Source organism: Agelaius phoeniceus, chromosome 1 (genome assembly GCF_051311805.1).
Source record: "Agelaius phoeniceus isolate bAgePho1 chromosome 1, bAgePho1.hap1, whole genome shotgun sequence".
Taxonomy (NCBI): Eukaryota; Metazoa; Chordata; class Aves; order Passeriformes; family Icteridae; genus Agelaius; species Agelaius phoeniceus.
Genome location: NC_135265.1, coordinates 88,191,957 through 88,209,592, shown reverse-complemented (window position 1 = coordinate 88,209,592; position 17,636 = coordinate 88,191,957). Strand labels below are relative to the sequence as shown.

Genomic DNA, 17,636 nt, shown 5'->3' with positions numbered 1-17,636 from the left:
AGCTGTTGTCATTACATTATCTTAAATTTTGTAAATAATATTATTTATACCTATCTGGCACTATAGCAGATCTGTGGATGTAGTTAAAGCTAATATTTGCCTTCAAGCAGTCCTTGGTTTAGACTGATAGGCATGTGTGCTTTTTCTGTCCTCCCCCAATTGCTTCTTAAATTGTTACAGCTTCTACCATAGAAGAAGATGTGAGACAAGGAAGAGTTGAGAGAAACATTATTGCAGTAAACCTTTTTTCAGTTAATTATGAAATTTGCTTGGTACTTTCTCAAAGTTGGTCATGCATGCTTGAGGCAAAGGTTTTAAAAATGCACAGCACATCGTGATTTAAAATCAATGTGGAGTTTCCTTCTAGGCAAGAGGCACAGAAGGAGGAGAAACCACTTGATAAGAGTGTGTCATTTGCAGCATTGCTGCACAGTGCTCAGAAACCATGATGTAAAATGTGCTTCAGTAATCTTAGCAGGCTAGAGAGAGGCAAAGAAAAGTGTAAAGAGAATAAATATTTAAGAATGAAAAACATTAACATTAAAATTTTCATCTAGCTAACATGCTTGCTTTACTTCTAAAACCTGGTTTAAAAGTTCAAGAAAAAAGTGCCAGCAAATGACTTGCTTTCCTGTTTATTTCCAGGAACTCATTACTCATCAGCAGTGGGGAAACACCTGTCTTTTTTCTCCATGTACTCATGTCCTTAATGGCAGACTGTATACCAGTCAGCTTAGTATAAAGCTCTAAATCCTGATTTCACATCCTCAGTGGGCAGCATTTTCTTTCCTGGCTTGCTCATCTACAGTGCATTGCATAAATATTACTCATGCTAATGTTTTTAATTAAAATTGATGAAAATACAGTCTCTGTTCTTGTTTAGGTCATTAAATTTGGGGATTATTAAAATAAGAATAGCTTTTGCTTAAGTCTGGTATGTTTAAGCAAGTTTCTTACCTAGCCTAAGATACATAGCAGCCTTATTGTATTCAGGATTTATGTTCTTACCAGAGCATGAAAACCTTTCTCCTGGTATTCTGAATTGGAACAATGGGTTATTAGAATGACATACTGAATTGGGAAGAGTTAATATTTTAAATTATAGGAGTGCTTCTGGGAGTGTATGTTCTGGGGATTTAATTTTTCTGTTGCTTAGATTCTTTAGTTTGTGTTTTTTGTTTGTTTGCTTTTTCCATATTTTATGGAACTTTAAGTGGGATTTAGATGAGATTAGATGGGGCTTTGAGCAACCTGGTCTAAGGAAAGGTGACCCTGCCTGTGGCAGGGGGATTGGGACCAGATGATCTTTAAGGTCCCTTCCAACCCAAACTGTCCTATCTTTTTATTTTTTGGTTGAGTTTGTTGTTTGTGGGAAGAGTAAAGTTGAACACTTGAAATCAATGTTGGCTTGCAGTTCTTAAAAATATAGCAAGACACAGTACAGTCCCAAAGCTGTGTTGACAGGTTTTTTTAACATACAGATAATTTAAAGACAATGAGATAGCTGTAAAAAACTGTGTAAAGAAGCAGATACAAAGCTCTAATGAGATTTCCTCCACTTTTGGAAAAGAATAAATGTGTGTGATTACACTACTTGCATGTAACAAATATTTAGGCATAGATGGAGTTTACCAAAAAATAACTGTCTTGCTATCCCCTTGGCTTTCTGAAGTATTTCAGAGTAGAACAGATGACAGTTTTTCTGAAAATACAGCTATTTCACAATGTCATATTACAGCCACAAGCAGATAAGCTCTTTTCCATTGATGGAAGTCAAAGGAAGTGTATTTCCTCCTTAATAGGAGGAGTGTTTGCTGTAAGAAAAATGTTAAGAGAAGACAGATGCTAGTGCTTCACTTCAGGCTTTTCCTGTAATGGAAGAAATTTTCATTTTAGAGTTGAAGGCATGTAATTAAATTACTGATGTAGGTGTGCTGGGGAATTGCTGGTGTTCATTTAATTTGTAACAACATGCATCGATTCAACTTTGCAACTTTGAGTATCAGGTAAAGCTTGGAAGATTTCTGTAACCCCCTCAAAATGTGCTGTTCATTATAGCAGTTATGCTTAGCTGTCGTTTGATGTAGACAGACCTTAATTATTTTGAAGTAATTTACTATAGAAACATGTAAATTGCCTGAAGATTTAATATGAAGATAAGCTTTTCCAAGTCATCAGTTTGTTTATTTTTTTTTTCCTCTAAAAGCCTTGGTGTTAGCAGCACTGCTGCCTTTTTCCAGTATTAGGAGCAGTAGTGTTAAAAACCAGCATAATATAATCAGTGCTGTGTTTCTGAAGTGAGGTTTATTTCATCTCATTCTTGGCAGAGAGAGCAAGACTGGAGCCTCACTTTGTCTTGTATTTTGCACCCCATATTCCACTCCAAGGTAGTTAATCAGAAGGATTAAATAGGCAGCATGGAGCTGGACTATTAAGATTTAATTTCTGAAAAATAAAAAAGACTCATTCTTTCTTCACTCATCTGTTTTTCCATTCATAACCCTTTTTCTCCATTTCTTGTATGCTTGTAGCATTGAGAAAGTGAATTGCTGCTGGCTAAATCTGTGAATGATGACTCAGAGCTCCCTTGACGTTACATGAGACATTGCTAATGTCTTCTTAATTTGATCTTTTGGCTCCTTGCACAAGAATACTCATCATTTCACCAGCAGGTGGTATCTCATTCAGAGATCTCCCAGACAGGAAGACTGAAGACCTTGCACAGAGATATTCACAGCAGGCTTCAGCTTAGTTAGGTTTCCCTTCCTGTGCTTTTAGCATGACTGATCTGTGCATTTTAAATCAAGTCAGCTCCTCAAATATTTCACTGAGTTACTACACATCCTAATATTTTTCTCTGGCTCCAGTAGTTTCTTCAAGTAATCTCATAAGTTTATAGTTAATTCAGTCCATTTTTCAGTAATGTATCAACTAGCTTGTTGGGGTTTTTTTATCTTTGTATCCAGTTTTATTCCCTTTATACAGAATTGAGTTAGGTACATTTTTATCTGGCTTCCAGAAGTTTGCTGACTTGAACTTCTCAGTAAATTACTGTTTTGATCAAATGCCTTTTAACCCGCATTTTCAGGTGTTGACCAGTTTAAAAGTGGCCAAGAGGACACTCTGGATGCCTGAGAATATTGTGTGCAATTTTTCTTTCTTGCCTGTTACAGATTGGAAAGGCAGAGTAACTGATGCTGATGGTGGCACAGTGTGATGTGTAAGAGAGTCCTGAATTCTGTACAGCTTTGTAGCTCTTTTAAACACTGATCCCTTACAGCTGCTTACTGAGCAGTGGTTTGGGGAAAGAGGTGTGGTTTTCTGTTATTTAATAGGAAAAAAGTAACTAAGAGTAATGTAACATTGTTGCATACATAGTTACACTTTGTTGTGTTTTGGAGAACTCAGCTGGCAAGGTGGTAGCAATTCTTTATGTGTAGTAGGTGACCTCATCAACTCAGCTGCAGTAGGCTCTGGGAATCAAACAGTGTTCTGAACTCTTAGATGCAGCTGCATGTAATTTGATTTTGTGAGTTGTAGGGAAGTATTTGAGCACATTCTGACACTGTATTCAGTAGTGATTAGTGTCTGCTATGTCTGTCTTCTCACCTTAGCAATGAAAAGCTTGTATCTTGAAATTTTAATGATACATATGAGTAACAAGGAATACTCAGTAGTTGGAGACTAAAAGTTGGAGTCCTAAAAGATGCAGTTGCTTTCCTAAGACATACCAAAGCTGTAGAAAGGCACTATCTACCCTTACTCTAAAGCAGATGCTGGTGATAACTGGTTCAACAGTTCCAATCAATGACTCCACAATACAAGGATGTTTATATAGGAGAGCCATTCCAGCCATTCCTGATGTTAATGGAACAAACTGATACCTACATTCAAACTACCTGCAGTTGTATACTCCTGGTTATCAGCCCTCAGGCTTAAGCTTCTAGGGAAATTGTTCAATAAATCCTGCCTATACTGGAGAAACATCCTATTTTGAAAACTTTCACAGTCCCACCAATTCTGTGCTCTCCTCTGGCAGATGGAACAAGCTCCTCTCCTTGTAATCTCTCACTGGTAACAACTCAGCTTATGTGTTGCAAGTGAGGGTTTTAACAGTTGCTGTGATTACTAGTTAGAAGGCTGTTAAATCAAGTAGCTTTACTCTTTAGAGCAAAACTTTACTAGACCACTTTTCATTAACCACATACTTCATGCCTATGGTTTTCTAATCATTATCATTGTGTATTGAAAGTGGTCAGTCCTTAACAATCATGTCCTACATAAGCTGTGAGGCTAAAAAACCATCAATATGGTGGTGTAGTTGTCACCAATAGAGACTGTGCTTAATGGGCTGAGTCACAGGAGTGTAAATGAGCTGGCTGAAGAGCTTTTAGGTATGCAGAGCTGGAACTTAATGGATGTCCTCTTCCCTCAGATTAAGGAGCTTGTCCTTTCATAAGGTGTTCTTATTCCAGACAGCTCCTGCCCCTTGGCCTCTGCCCTGGACTGTGTGCTCTGATACATGGGAAAAGTATTACTTTTCCAGGTCATGACAGCTGCCTTGTCCTGTTGTTAGCCTATTGTAGTTTTTCCCCTCTTTCTTAGTTCCTACCTCATTTTCTTGAAGGAAGAGCAATCTTCCTAGCTCAAAGTTGTGCATCTTCAATACCTTCTTACTCAAAGCACTGCTTTGAGTCCTGTTTCAGGGACCTTTGTTTTCAACCTATGTCCCTATTTTCAAGGCCGTTGCTGCTGTTCTGTGATTAAGCTCCACATTGTAACAGAAAACCTGTGGCACAGAAGCTCCTGTTCACACACCAAGTTCTAGTAACAAGCTTAAATATCTGGGAGGGGAACCTTGAATACAGCTTAAGGCCTGCTATTAACAATGATTGCACTATCCTTCCTGAATGCCAACTGGAAGGCCTCTGCTTTAGCTACAAACCATGCCCTCCCTCAGAATTCACTGTCCTGTGTGTCTACAGTCCTCCTAACATAATGTGCATATGATAATGTTACCATGGGGCTGCATGAATTCGTAGCACTGCTACACCCCCAGAATGAATTTGTAGTCAATAGAAGAAGCAAAGGGATAGGTGCCAGTGGGAGAACATTTTTTCAGCAGTGTCCTCTTCACTTCTAACCTCACTTGAATTCTCAAGAGACATTAATAACATCTGTACAAAAGATGAGCTTTAACATTCATAATTCCCATTAAAGAGTAGGAAGCATGAACTAAGTAGGTCTTTCTGCATTGTAATTCCCTGTCATTTCCTCCAGCACTTACTCCCTCTCAAGTTCATGCTTAATAAATTATGTTTAATATGATTCACTCGCTTCTAAAGGAGAGGTGATCACATGGCTTACGCTCCTTTGTCTGCTCTACAATTGCTGACTGCTGAGGAAAGGTTTCTTGGTTTTAGGGGGTGTTGGTTGAATGGTTTTGTTTTAATTTGGTCTAATTGCTATCTGTTAAACCAAGACTAGTAGTTGTTAGTTTTTAATAATTACTTGATTAACTGATGTAGCCTTACTCAAAGTCACAACTGTTGCATTTTTCTGCAGGTATTACTAAAAACATGCATTTCATTACCATGAAAGCTTTTAAGAACAAATATATTGAAGTAGTAATTTTATTATTTGATTGGGAGCATCATATTTATTTCTGCCTTGTGATGTTACTCCTTGTTCTTCATGTCTTAACATTTCTGCTTTTGAAAAGGTGAATATTTTCTCCCAAGACAAGATATGCTTGGCAAGAATGTTAATCACAGTAAACAAGTGTCACCACATGTAGTATTTTTTCAATTTCGCACAATGAAATAATTTTGACTACTGAGAGAAAAATTCCAAAACGTTATAATCAGCTACATAGAAACTTACCTCTGGTAAAGTGGATATTTGCTTGCTAGAACCTGCTGTAGTACAGGAGTGAGGGAAGATGTTTTTTTTTTTAAGATATCTTTGTTTAGCTTGATGGAGATTAATCACTCAGCAAGTAATTCTCTGTCCTTGCTAATAGCATCCAGTGTCTAAATCTGTCTTCTCTCTCCTTTTTCAGATCCTGGAGTCTCTGTGGATAGTGATGAGTCGCAATGTGAGCCTCTTGTTTACTACGGTTACAGCATTAGTGACAATCCTCTTCCACAGTGGGACAGCTCTTCTCAATTTTGTGCTTTCTGTGGTAAGTAGTGTGTCATTGATTTACATGGTCCATTTTACTGGAGTAACCTAATTGCACTTACTGTAACAATGAAAATTCAAACCTAAAGCATTGAAAACATCTTCTAGACTTATCTAATACCAAAATTCTGTAAGCTTTTGCCAATTTTCTATCTGTTTGGGGGCATTCTTGACAGAGGGCAAGATTAGGAGGTATTAAGTCTTCCTGTCTCTTCACTATTTTGTTAGTGGGAAATTCTTGTTTTAGGCTTTGAAGGTACTAAGCTGTAGCTTGTAATGTCCTACATAACTGCTGAAATCTTATGGCATGTCTGCTTAAGCATATCCCTGTACAAGCCATTGCATTCAGGAGATGGAAGAATTTTTTCCAGGGAAATCACTAATTTTGTTCTCTAGTTGTCTTCCATAAAAATAGATTGCATGAGAGCATTTTATTTCTTCCTTAGTCCACAACTTCACCCAAGATGGCACGTTTAAAACTGTGTCCAAAATGTTAGTATACAAAAATTGCAAGCTTGGGAAATAATTGCCAGTGATTTCAAGCCACTCAGGCTCGGATACAAAATTTATCTTTAGATGCCTAATCACTTACATCAAGATCATTGCGTGCTGTTGCTGTGATGCATGATCCTGACTTTTTGTCTGCCAGCAGCATCCTGCCTCTTGCTGGGGCACTTCTGCAGTCAGCTGGTTTAGCAGAGGTAGTTGGGATCTTGCTGTGTTGGAATTCTTTTAATGGTTAGATGCTAGAACTGTACTTTTATTTTTTCATTTTTCAGGTTTTCTAGTTGCCACAGAAAAGTTTTTACTAGTTTGGGGTGGCACACACTAACTTAGGTTTTCCAACAAGATAATGCTCAAAGTGGTTAGCTTTTCTACTGATTACATTTCAATCCAGCTTTAGCTATATTGAATAGAAATTAAAATACTGAATTTTATTTTAGGTTTAAAAATTTGTTCCTTAAAGCATGGAAATAATGGACACTTCGTTCAAAAGCTCAATTTTGAAAAATAATCTTCCATCAAAAAATTAAGTAGGAATGTCAATCTGTGTAGCACATCCATCCACAATCCAGTAAGATTGTGTTCAGATTTTCAGCAGACTTTTGAAAACTGATCATTAGTTACAGAAGTGTCACTTGTATTTCACTTCTGAATACAAGTTCCTGTCTGCACACATGTGCACATGGATGTATGTATATGCCTCTGTGTGGGTGTAGAATTATGCACTTGTGTGTACTCACATGTGCACACACTCACTCACTCTGCTCATATTCTGTTACTAAGATTGGAAGAGAAAAAGCTCCATTTGGCTGATGGGCATCTACAGTCTTGCAGGGAATGCGCAGATTTTGGATGCTGTTAAACATACAACTAAGCAAACAACCAGAAAACCCAAAACAAGCAAAAACCTCCAAACAAACAAAAACCCTGAACCTTTTCAGCAGAAAATTGAGTATAAAAAGTAGATACAAAAATATTTACTGAATCAATGGACCTGATGCACAAGCAATTAGGTTGTGTGTTTCTTGATACCTGTGGAAATGCTGAATTATCATTTTGGTAGAGAGCGTTTACCCAGAGTTTTCTCCTTGAATTCAGTCTATCCCTCGTCAACTTAGAGTATTTAATGTTTTCAGCTACAGGACAAATTCTACAGCGTGAAGTAGTAATCCATCAATTGTTTAACTATGGAAAGGTCATACTGTTTTGTCTTTGGTAAATTCTTTCTCATAGTCATCAGCAGGATCTTGAATTGTTGCTTAGGAAACAATTTAGGTACCTCAGATATCCTGTACAAGAGGTCTGAAAGCTTTTAGCCTCCAGTTGCTCTAAAACAGTATATATCTTTTGCTGCTGAATGTAGTATTGAGGTTATTCTACTTGTTTGAAGAGTCAGCAAGCCATTTGATAATACATTATTACATTCTGTGACTATGGGTTCTTTTTTGCATTTCTACATCTACTGTGCTAAAGGAAATGCATTAATTTCCTAAAAGGCAGATACTCCAAAATTCCAGAATTAATTTTGTGTGGTGCTGTGGTTAGATCCATCTTCTTTTAGCAGAAATTGAGTAGGATTTGTAAGTTTTTCTGTCTTGTAGTTCAGCTCATTGCTATTTTATTCCACTGCTGTTCATTCCCAGCCCTCGCTTTGGCTTTCACTCTTCAGGTGGCTATGTCTATCTTGTGTCTCCTTAAGAAAGCAAGTTTCTTCTGTAAACACTGGGGAAGAGCAGTCAGGATAAGCAGACATTATACTTACTGTGCTTAGGGCAATATGCTGCTCTCTGTGTTGAAAACTGCATTTGCAGAAGGATCTGCTCAGTGGAAGGAAGACACAACATCATCTGGGTGCCTGCTGCTTCAGTATAGAATTTTCTACTGAAATCAGGAAATATAGTAGCTTAGAAATGGCAGAGCCTATCAAGGAAGAAAGATAGCCATAATTTCAGAATTACAAGAGATGTTAAAGTGTGATTTAAGATTCTCTTACTTGAAGCTGTAGCAAAACATAGATGATACTGCTACTGGCGCTAGATTATCTCTCGTTAAAGCAAGGCTTAATTATTGTTTTTATTTTTTTAAGCTCAAAATTAGTGTTAACAGCATGCTATTAAAATCTGCTAATATAATAACTTGTTTTATTAGCTAGATTGGTTTATCTCCCAAGGCAGAAATTAAACACCTGGGGAGATGGAATATAGCCTAAACCAATATATGGCAATTTGGATGGGGGGTCATTAGAGGTTAATAGTTGAATGTGACTTTCAAGTTTAAGTTTGGGAGGGCAGAGTAGGAGGAAAATGCTAGTAGCATTTTACTGAGTATAAAGAAATTAGGAGCAGAGACAGATGTCATTTTGAGATCGGTAATGAAATATTGCAATGCTGTTTGCATTTTGTTTTCTGAGCATCTTCAGAGGCAGTGAAGGAAAAGAGCATGAGGTGTCTGCAAACTGGATAAAATGCTTGAAAGTAAGAGACTTATGGAGATCAGGCTGTTTGGCTCTTAAAGAAAAGATTAAGATGCGGTTTATTCTAGAATACAAGTAGGTTGGAAACAAGGAAAGTAAAAGAATTCTTTCTAATCTTGGGAGGAAAGAAAAAATATCTGAGTTGTGTACATAAAACAAATATAAGCTATAGTTTAGGTTTGGAGAATACAGAATGGATTTTTCTTGTTTGAGGTATTCTGTTTCAAGATAGACACAGTTCTGTGATTCATTCTTACCCAAGAAATTGCTGAGCCCACTAACAGGAAGATAAGAGAAACATAGTTGACTGCAACATAGAGGAAGCTAATCCAATCTGATAATAATTTCTTTGTCTTTTAACTGAAGCAGTGGAACTGCCATCACTTCCGCTGAGACTCATCATCAAACTCACAGGAGGAATATTCACTTAGGATTGCCAGCTTAACATAAAATTTATGGTTGTGAATTTTTGTGTAATTCATATCTGATACCCAGCTGCATAATGACTCTTGAGACAGCCCAAATTTATTTGGCAGTTTTGTTTGCTTGTTTGGAGAATAGATGTAACTATTCAGCAATTTTTTGATCTGCAACATGCTGAAATTTTTTGATTAAACATGCTGAAAAAGAACCAAAGAGCCCCACAACTGTAATGTTTATCAGCACTCTAGTTGTTTGGTCTAGATGTAACTTTGGAAAGAAGCTGAACAGAGGCGGAAGTTTTATAATGTCTAGCTGTAAATGTTAGGTCCTTTTTGGAGCAAGGGAGTAAATAATTCTTTCAACTCTGTTTTTCTAAATCCAGGCTTGTGGAAGAGTATCTTCTTCCTTTTCAGTAAAATTCAATATCTGAAGCATAGCTGCATACTCTAATTCTGTATTTTTTTCCTTGTAATTTAAAACTTCAATTTGTTTTGCAGGTGATTTTTCTGACCACGCTGTTCTACCTGTTAAGCTCCAGTGATGAGTATTACAAGCCAGTAAAATGGGTGATAAGCCTGACACCTTTGTCTCAGCCAGGTCCCTCCTCAAATATAGTTGGCCAATCTGTGGAGGAAGCAATAAGGTAAATTGCTGATTTCTTGCCCTTTGTTTAAATTTCTGCTTTAATTTTGATGTTCAGCTGCAAATAATTAACAGTTGCAACAGCTTGTGTTTCAAAGATGAGTCACAAAAATGCTTTTAAGAACCTAGAATTGATGATTTTTTCCCCTTTGATTGTTAATTTGATTGGACTTGGCTAACAATTTTCGAAGGTCTGCCTTGTTATGAATAGTAGTGTTTTGTAAAACTGCTACATCCATGACATCCCTAACTCATCAGGAAGCAGTGTTTGGAGTTGTGTTGGCAGTAACAGCTGGTACAGCTCAGTAGGAGCAGATGCATGCAGTAAAACAGTAGAAATGGAGGACCTGACGTCAGTGCTGTACACATTTCAGAATTATTTAGTTTGAAGTATTTTGTCTAATATTGGAGAATAAGTACCCATTTGTACCTGGAATGCATTAGATATGCTTCTAGAGAATATTTTCCAGTTCAGTTTCACCTGAAAGAAATATAGTTCATGATCTCCATAAAGCAAATTACATCAAAGGGAACACCAGGGGAAGGCTGTCCTTATCACAGTTGGAACACTACTGTGCTGCACCTACAGAGTACATCCACATTGTTTCCTGCTGAGTCACCATTTTTGTGTGTTGGCTATAAACTACTTTAGAAATTAAAAGAGAATTTTTTAATGTTTTTAAATGTGGTTCACAAAGATATCACAGTAAAGCTATTTTTGGGGTGGTGCAGTAGAGTTCATTCATCACAGATTAATAAAATAATCAGCTTTCACCTGTTAGCAGCTTGAAACACTAACATGCTGGTAATGTAATAAACTGGATTTTAAATAAGGTGTTTAAGTCATAGTTTACTTTTTCAAAAAAGTTGATGGTCTGGGCAAAGTGAACAGACTTTCTGCTGAATTCTGTATCAAAGCAACACCACTGCTTTCTGTGTCATCTTGTGCATACATACAGTACATGAGTAGGCTTTAAACTGGAGAGGTATTAGAGCTGCTTTCCAAACTCATTGCTAAATGTTTGCCATTTTAACAATGGCAAGTTTGTATTATATTGTGTAGGATCTTGAACAAGAATGCTAACTGCTGTAGTCATTTGAAATGAAGGGGCAATTCAGGTAAAAAGCAACAGATTTGGAATTCTGCCAAAAAGTTAATAGCCTTTCTCTTGAGTGACTGCTATTGAGTTTTCATTGATCACATGGTTAGTATCTCAGTTCTATCTTTTCTGAATAGTGTGAGTGGATTTAGAAACTGATATTAGTCTCACAAATTGTTCTCTTTAGCCCAGGGTAGAGGCGAACAGTGTGGAAAAGTAGAATATGGTTTGTCTGGGCATGGATGCAGTGTGAGGATGATTGTATTAAATGCAGTTACAAGTTTACAGGTATGTGACACAGGTGACCCAAGGTATTTCTCAGAATTGGAGTGGAGGAAAGAAAGAAAATAATTTTAGAGAAGCCACAGGAAAATGAGTAGGAAAGAGCCAGCATGCATCAGTAACTGCAAATATGAGGAGAGAAAGCTGGTGTCTGGAGAATGGGCAATGTGGAATGGGAAGCAGCTTGTCATACACAAGGGACCTCGGTCTGTGTATTCACTAAGGTAGCCTGAATCAGTCACTCATATTTGATTGGAGTAGCCTGTACTTGGTGCCTTATTTGAATTCTTTATCTTCTGAGATTTTCGGAAGTTCCTCACTTCTCAGTTGTACCCAAGAATGTATCCTAATGATTCTCAGTTAGCTTGTATTCCACTCAAAACTTATTGTGATCTTCAGTATATAAATATGGTAAGTGTAGTAACAATTTCTCATTAATTTATGCAAGCCCAATCTGTTGTCATATGAAAAACAATTGCTACTTCAAGCCCTTTCTTTTGTCCCTGAGTAGCAACTATTCTTTCTTTTTGGAGACGAGTTGTTGCTGCAGAGTTAGGAACATAAAAATGGCTTCTCCATGTCATCTGCAAATGGCATGCAAAGTGGATATTAGTGCTTGATGGAAGGATGGAAGAGGCTCCATTTTTGTTACGAATTATCAAATAGTGAAACATCTGTAGTTTGCTTTCATTATTAGATTATGATAGCATTACACAATATGCATTCACCCTCAAAATATCCATGCTTTCAGGCTGACCAAAAAGATTCAGTTAATGAATCTCAAAGATCACGAGCTGTGTTCCAGCTCCCACCACTCTTCACCAGGACATAGCATGTGCACAAAGCTAAGACAGCATCTACCTAGTCCTGTCTAGAGGGCAGGGGTCCTCCTGGCAAGAGACAGATCTAATCTATCTATTGCTCATAAACCAAATGACATAAGAATAATCATCCTCCATGTTGCCAGTCACTTCTGTGCTCTTTTACTTAAAATCTGTTTGTGAAATGCGCTAGGAAACTTAGATGTAATAAAGGAAGTCTGTTCCCTTGTGTGCTTTGCCATTTATTTCAGAGGAAAAGAGCAAGGGGGAAAGAAGAGGAGGGCAATTGGCAACTTGTTTCTGTTGAAATCCCTTAATTTAAAGATGTTACCCAGCAAGCTCTATAACAAAGACCTTTTCCTGTATCAGTTTCTCTCATCGGAGCTGTGCTGTGTTTTTTATTTTCTAGACTATAAATAGCTATAAATTTTATAAATACTTTTCTAACTCCTTTGATGGTGAGTTTGCAAATACAGTGGCAGTTCTCTGTGCACACAAATAGATTTATGTGCTGTATAGGGGTAAGAGCAGCTTTCCAGGCTGCTTTGAGCCAAGTGTTGAATCTCACTGTTTCTGTCAAAATACCACAGATTATAAATTTGAACTTGAGTAGTGGGAAAAAACAGATGCAGCTGTGGTGACCCTATAGGAGTTTTGAAGAAGCTGAGTGTAATCCAAGAACTGCCTGCTGCAAACCGTGGGATGAATTGCCCTGCTGGCCTTTGATAGGAAATTTATTCATCCAGGATGCCAGAGAAGCAAAATGCCAGTAGTATGTATCAGGTGGTGGGATTGAGCAGGGATTTGACAAGACCATCATGCTATGCCTGAGCCAAGAGCTTGTTTGGCAAACCTAGTGGTACAGAGGCAGAGCTGGGAAAGACAGAAGATCACTTGGAAGCACCAGCCAGCACAGCTCCACAAGGATAAGTTGTGCTGGGAAAAGCATGAGCCTGGCTTTGAGGTGGTGACTGTCCTCAAAGGAGGACCAGGGGACAGCAGTGACTGCCACTTGCTCTGACTTGAGCAAGGCTTGTGACAGCCTCCCTCAGTAACCATCTGGGTGAGCATGGGCAGGAGAAGGGGATGGCTGTAGGAGCTCTGCTGTGTGCTCAGCAGGACAAATTCCAGCTCTGGGGATGCTGCTGGTGGTAGCATCTCTAGTGTGACTCAGGGCACTGATGGGGCTGATGCTGGTGATGGTCTGGAGTCAAGGCTTGAGTGGTGGTGGAAGATCACCTTCTGCATGGCTGTGGGTGTCCCTTCCCATCTGTGGAAGGCAGGACAGCTGATGGGAGTGTCTCTTGCCAGGTGGGGAAGGCAGCAGCTTGATGGAAGGAAGGTCCTTCTCTCCCCAGTCCTTCAGGCCTCAGTGCTCAAGAGATGGCACCTCTCTATGAGGGGCAGTGGGAAAGAAGGGGCCATGCAACCCTTGGCAGTCAACAAAATAGCTCTTTTCTAGATCTGCCTTGGGACTGGAAGGGAAATGGCAATCTAAGGAATGATCTGCTGCTAGTTTGGTCCTTTCCTGTGTTGTGAATGTGAGTGTAAGCTGGGCATTTGCCTTCACCCCAGATACGTGCCTTTGTACCAGGCAGTGCTGCCTGCCTCCAACCAGCCCTCCAGATGGGAACTGGCAGTGTTTGGACTATGGAACAAACAGATTAGCAAATTGGTCATAAACCAGTATTCCCAATTTTGAGTAACTTTCGTCATGAAAATGCTCCTATGACATTAGACTAAACACTTGTGTGTGCTTTGTTGTCATATATTGCATTTGTGTCTCTTCATTGTTTGCATCTGTGAAAGGCAACATTTAATCTACAGGGAAGAGGAAAGGTCAGTACTTATGTGATGTCTCCCTAAAACACAGTAAAAAATTTGGGAGTAAGATTACTACTGGTGGCATATGTGACCATAGGGATTTCTGACTGATGTATGAAGTACTAGTTCTCTTTCAAATCAACCAACTAATTCAAAATTCCATACTGGAACTTCATGTGTCATTGCCTATAAATGGGAAATAAAACTTTAGAAAAGTTATAATCATCCCAAATATTGCTAGTGCCTCAGCAGTAAAAGAGCTTCTGTTCTCTAGTAGTTTTGGTCCTTCAAGCCAGTTGGTGTATCTGTTATCTTTTTTTTTTGGTTTGCAATCTCAGGTTGTTCTCAGTCTGATTCTAACTTTCTTGGTGTGGCCACATTTTATTACTCTTTTTTAATTCTTGATATATTCTTCATTTGTCCTTTGCATTTAATCCGTCCACAGTCCTGAGTCCTGTCTTTTTCTTTCCTTTTTTCTTCCTTTTTTTTCTTTTTTCTTTTTTTTTTTCCCCTGTTTTCCATATTGCATAAGTGGATATCAGGACAAAAATATGATGAATTACAAAGGTAATATTTCATCATGTGTGAGAGTCTCCCTTTACTGACAGAGGTGATTAGTTGCCTGTGAATACAGTAAATACATGATTTACTTACACAGAAACCACTTAAAGTCAGCCATAGGAACAAAGAAAGGGAAACAGGGAGGGGCCTGACAGCTGTGGCAGAAGGTTTATGCCAGAGTAGGTTGAGCTGCAGGAATTCTTTTGGCACCACTCTGTCAGGTTTAGGAAGATGAGTTGCTTTAGAAATGTGAGGTCCACTTGGATGAGTTTACTGTGTTTAGATAATTTTAATTCTCAAGAGGAGTTAGTGAATTTTTTCATTGTAACTGTAGTTAATAATGTAGTATTTTGAAGGTTCAGGGGAATCATTATCTGCCCATAACAGTGTGAGATTTGCTTTGTTCAGAAGGGTTCTGTAAAATAAAGTTGATTCATGAGTCACCTACTTTACTGCTTAAATAAGAAAATTAAATTCTTTACCCCTGAACTAGGGAGGGGGTGCTCTTGCCTGGATTTTTATTTTTGTTTTGTTTTTGTCCTGAATGGATGAAGCAGTTATTCTCCAAATCACAGATTTCTGAGTAGTAGCATGCACACCTTTGCCTGAACCATTTTCCTTTCCCTGAGCAGCATGTTGTTCTCTTCCTGAATGCACCATACCCTTGTTCCCTGAAGCTCCCATTCTGCTTGCTCTGGTGGAGATATTGCACATTACTAAGTTGCATGTTCTCACGGCCTCAGTGCAATTTAGTGTGTGCGATACTTTCACATGAGTGCATGCACACGGGTATGGCTGTGGCTTAAAGTTACTGCAGCTTTCAGTTTTGGTGGGGCCTGATTACGTTGTGACATGGTCTTAAGCCCGGATCGGTGTTTGGAGTGATGCCTTGAAACATGTGTCAGTGGAAGTGTGTTCAGTAACGCCGGGAAGATGAGGGCTGTTTGTTTTCAATTTGAGAAGGGTTATCATTATTTGCTTCATTTTCTTCATTTGCCATGGACACCTCAAATTTGATCAGATGTTTCGCTGTTTATAAAAAAGTTACTTAAAATATTACGTATTTCTAAAGAGGAAATTGTTATTCTTAGCTGAAATTGGCTGGAAAGTCAAAAGGAAGATTTGATGTGAAAAAAACCTATAGTGTCTTGATGAATGAAATAGGTTCTTAATGAAATTTCAACTTTTATCTATCAACATCTAAAGAGATCTGTAAAGAGCTAGCATGTAAACAAACAAACAAACAAAAATCTCAGCTGTTTAAACATCTAATTGGTTTGCTATGGATTCCTGGCAATGATTATGGAGAAAATGAGACAATGATACAATTCCCTCAGAAAACAATAATCTTCCAGCATGTTAAGCTAATGCTTAGAAAAAGCAAAATGTGTGATCTCGTTTGTTTTACTGCAACATTAATAATTTCTTTCAGAATAATTTTTCAAAGAAAACTGTTAACTGATTGTGTTTTGACAGAATTTTTGCATGCAGTGAATGTTCTTTAGTAGCAGGAGTTACTTTTTGCTGAAATGTTATGTCACAGGAATGCATTTAATAGGACCTTGGTGAAAGTTTTCAAGCTTTACCTAAGGTGTATGTTATGAGATGGGAATAGAATTGAACAATTGTCTTAATGACTCTGTCTTAATCATGAAGCCAATGGCATCCTGGCTTGTATCAGCAGCAGTGTGGCCAGTGTGAGCAAGGCACCTGTGCTCAGCACTGGTGAGGTCACACCTTGGGTGCTGCATCCAGTTCTGGGCCCCTCAATATAAGAAGGACATTGAGATGCTGGAGCAAGTCCAGAGAAGGGCAGTGAAGCTGGTGAGGGGTCTGAGCACGAGTCCTGTGAGGGGCAGCTGAGGATGTTTAGCCTGGAGAAAAGGGGTCTTGGGGGGACCTTGTCACTCTCTAGAGCTCCTGAAAGGAGGCTGCAGCCAGGTGAGGGTTGACCTCTTCTCCCAGGCATGAGAGGAAACAGCCTCAAGTGGCACCAGGGCAGATTCAAGTCGGACATTAGGAAGAATTGCTTCACAGAAGCGTTGTCAAGCATTGGAGTGGACTGTCCAGGGAGGTGGTGAAATCTCCATTCCTAGAAGTATTGAAGAAACAACCAGACGTGCCATTTAGTGCTGTGGTTTAGTTTACAGGGTCGTGATGGGTCAAAAGTTGGACTTGATGATGTTGGAGATCTTTTCCAACCTAAATGATTGTGTGATTGTCTAAATGAAGTAATTGCCTAGTCTAAAATTGGGAATAACAGACACTTATTTTTTGTTTTTCGTTACGCTGAAGAAAGGAAAGCTTCAGTTGAGTTATTGGATAAAGAGTAGAATGTGGTCTGTAAATCTATAAGAGTTGCCACATTGTTTCAGTACCTATGCTGAACCAAACTGAAAATAACCATAACCTGATTATTTTAGTGGGGTAGATAGTAGTATTTTTAAGCTGCCTATTTTAGTAGCAGTAAACATGTGACTTGCTCACACCACTTTTTTAGTCTTAAATATTCTCATATTTGCAAAAAGAACCACCCTAGGATTTGTCTTTATCCATATTTCATTTTATATAGAAAATACTTCTTAAACACAAAAGCTGTCTGTGTATTGCTTTATGTACACATTTGAATCAATTATTCAAAGAATATTTCAAAGAAAAATGGATCTTGAAAGAAAATTTCAGAAAATAATTTATTTGCTCGTACTTAATCCAAAATTTATATGAAACTATGAAAAAATGTTTATTATTACACATACGTAATTTTGGTGAAGCATGTCACAGTCTGTAAATTTAATATGAATTTTACAGTTTACTGCCCTTAAC

At 38.3% G+C, this 17,636-nt stretch overlaps 1 protein-coding gene across 2 annotated transcripts in view; it reads left to right on the top strand.

The window, feature by feature from the left end:
• TMEM245 (transmembrane protein 245) overlaps positions 1-17,636 on the top strand; it is a 77,910-nt gene that overhangs the window by 39,837 nt on the left and 20,437 nt on the right. For both annotated transcript variants that reach the window (XM_077182807.1, XM_054640417.2), the window contains 2 exons: positions 6,062-6,184; positions 10,081-10,226. In XM_077182807.1, coding sequence (XP_077038922.1) covers positions 6,062-6,184; positions 10,081-10,226 — 269 coding nt within the window. The remainder of the gene's footprint in view (positions 1-6,061; positions 6,185-10,080; positions 10,227-17,636) is intronic.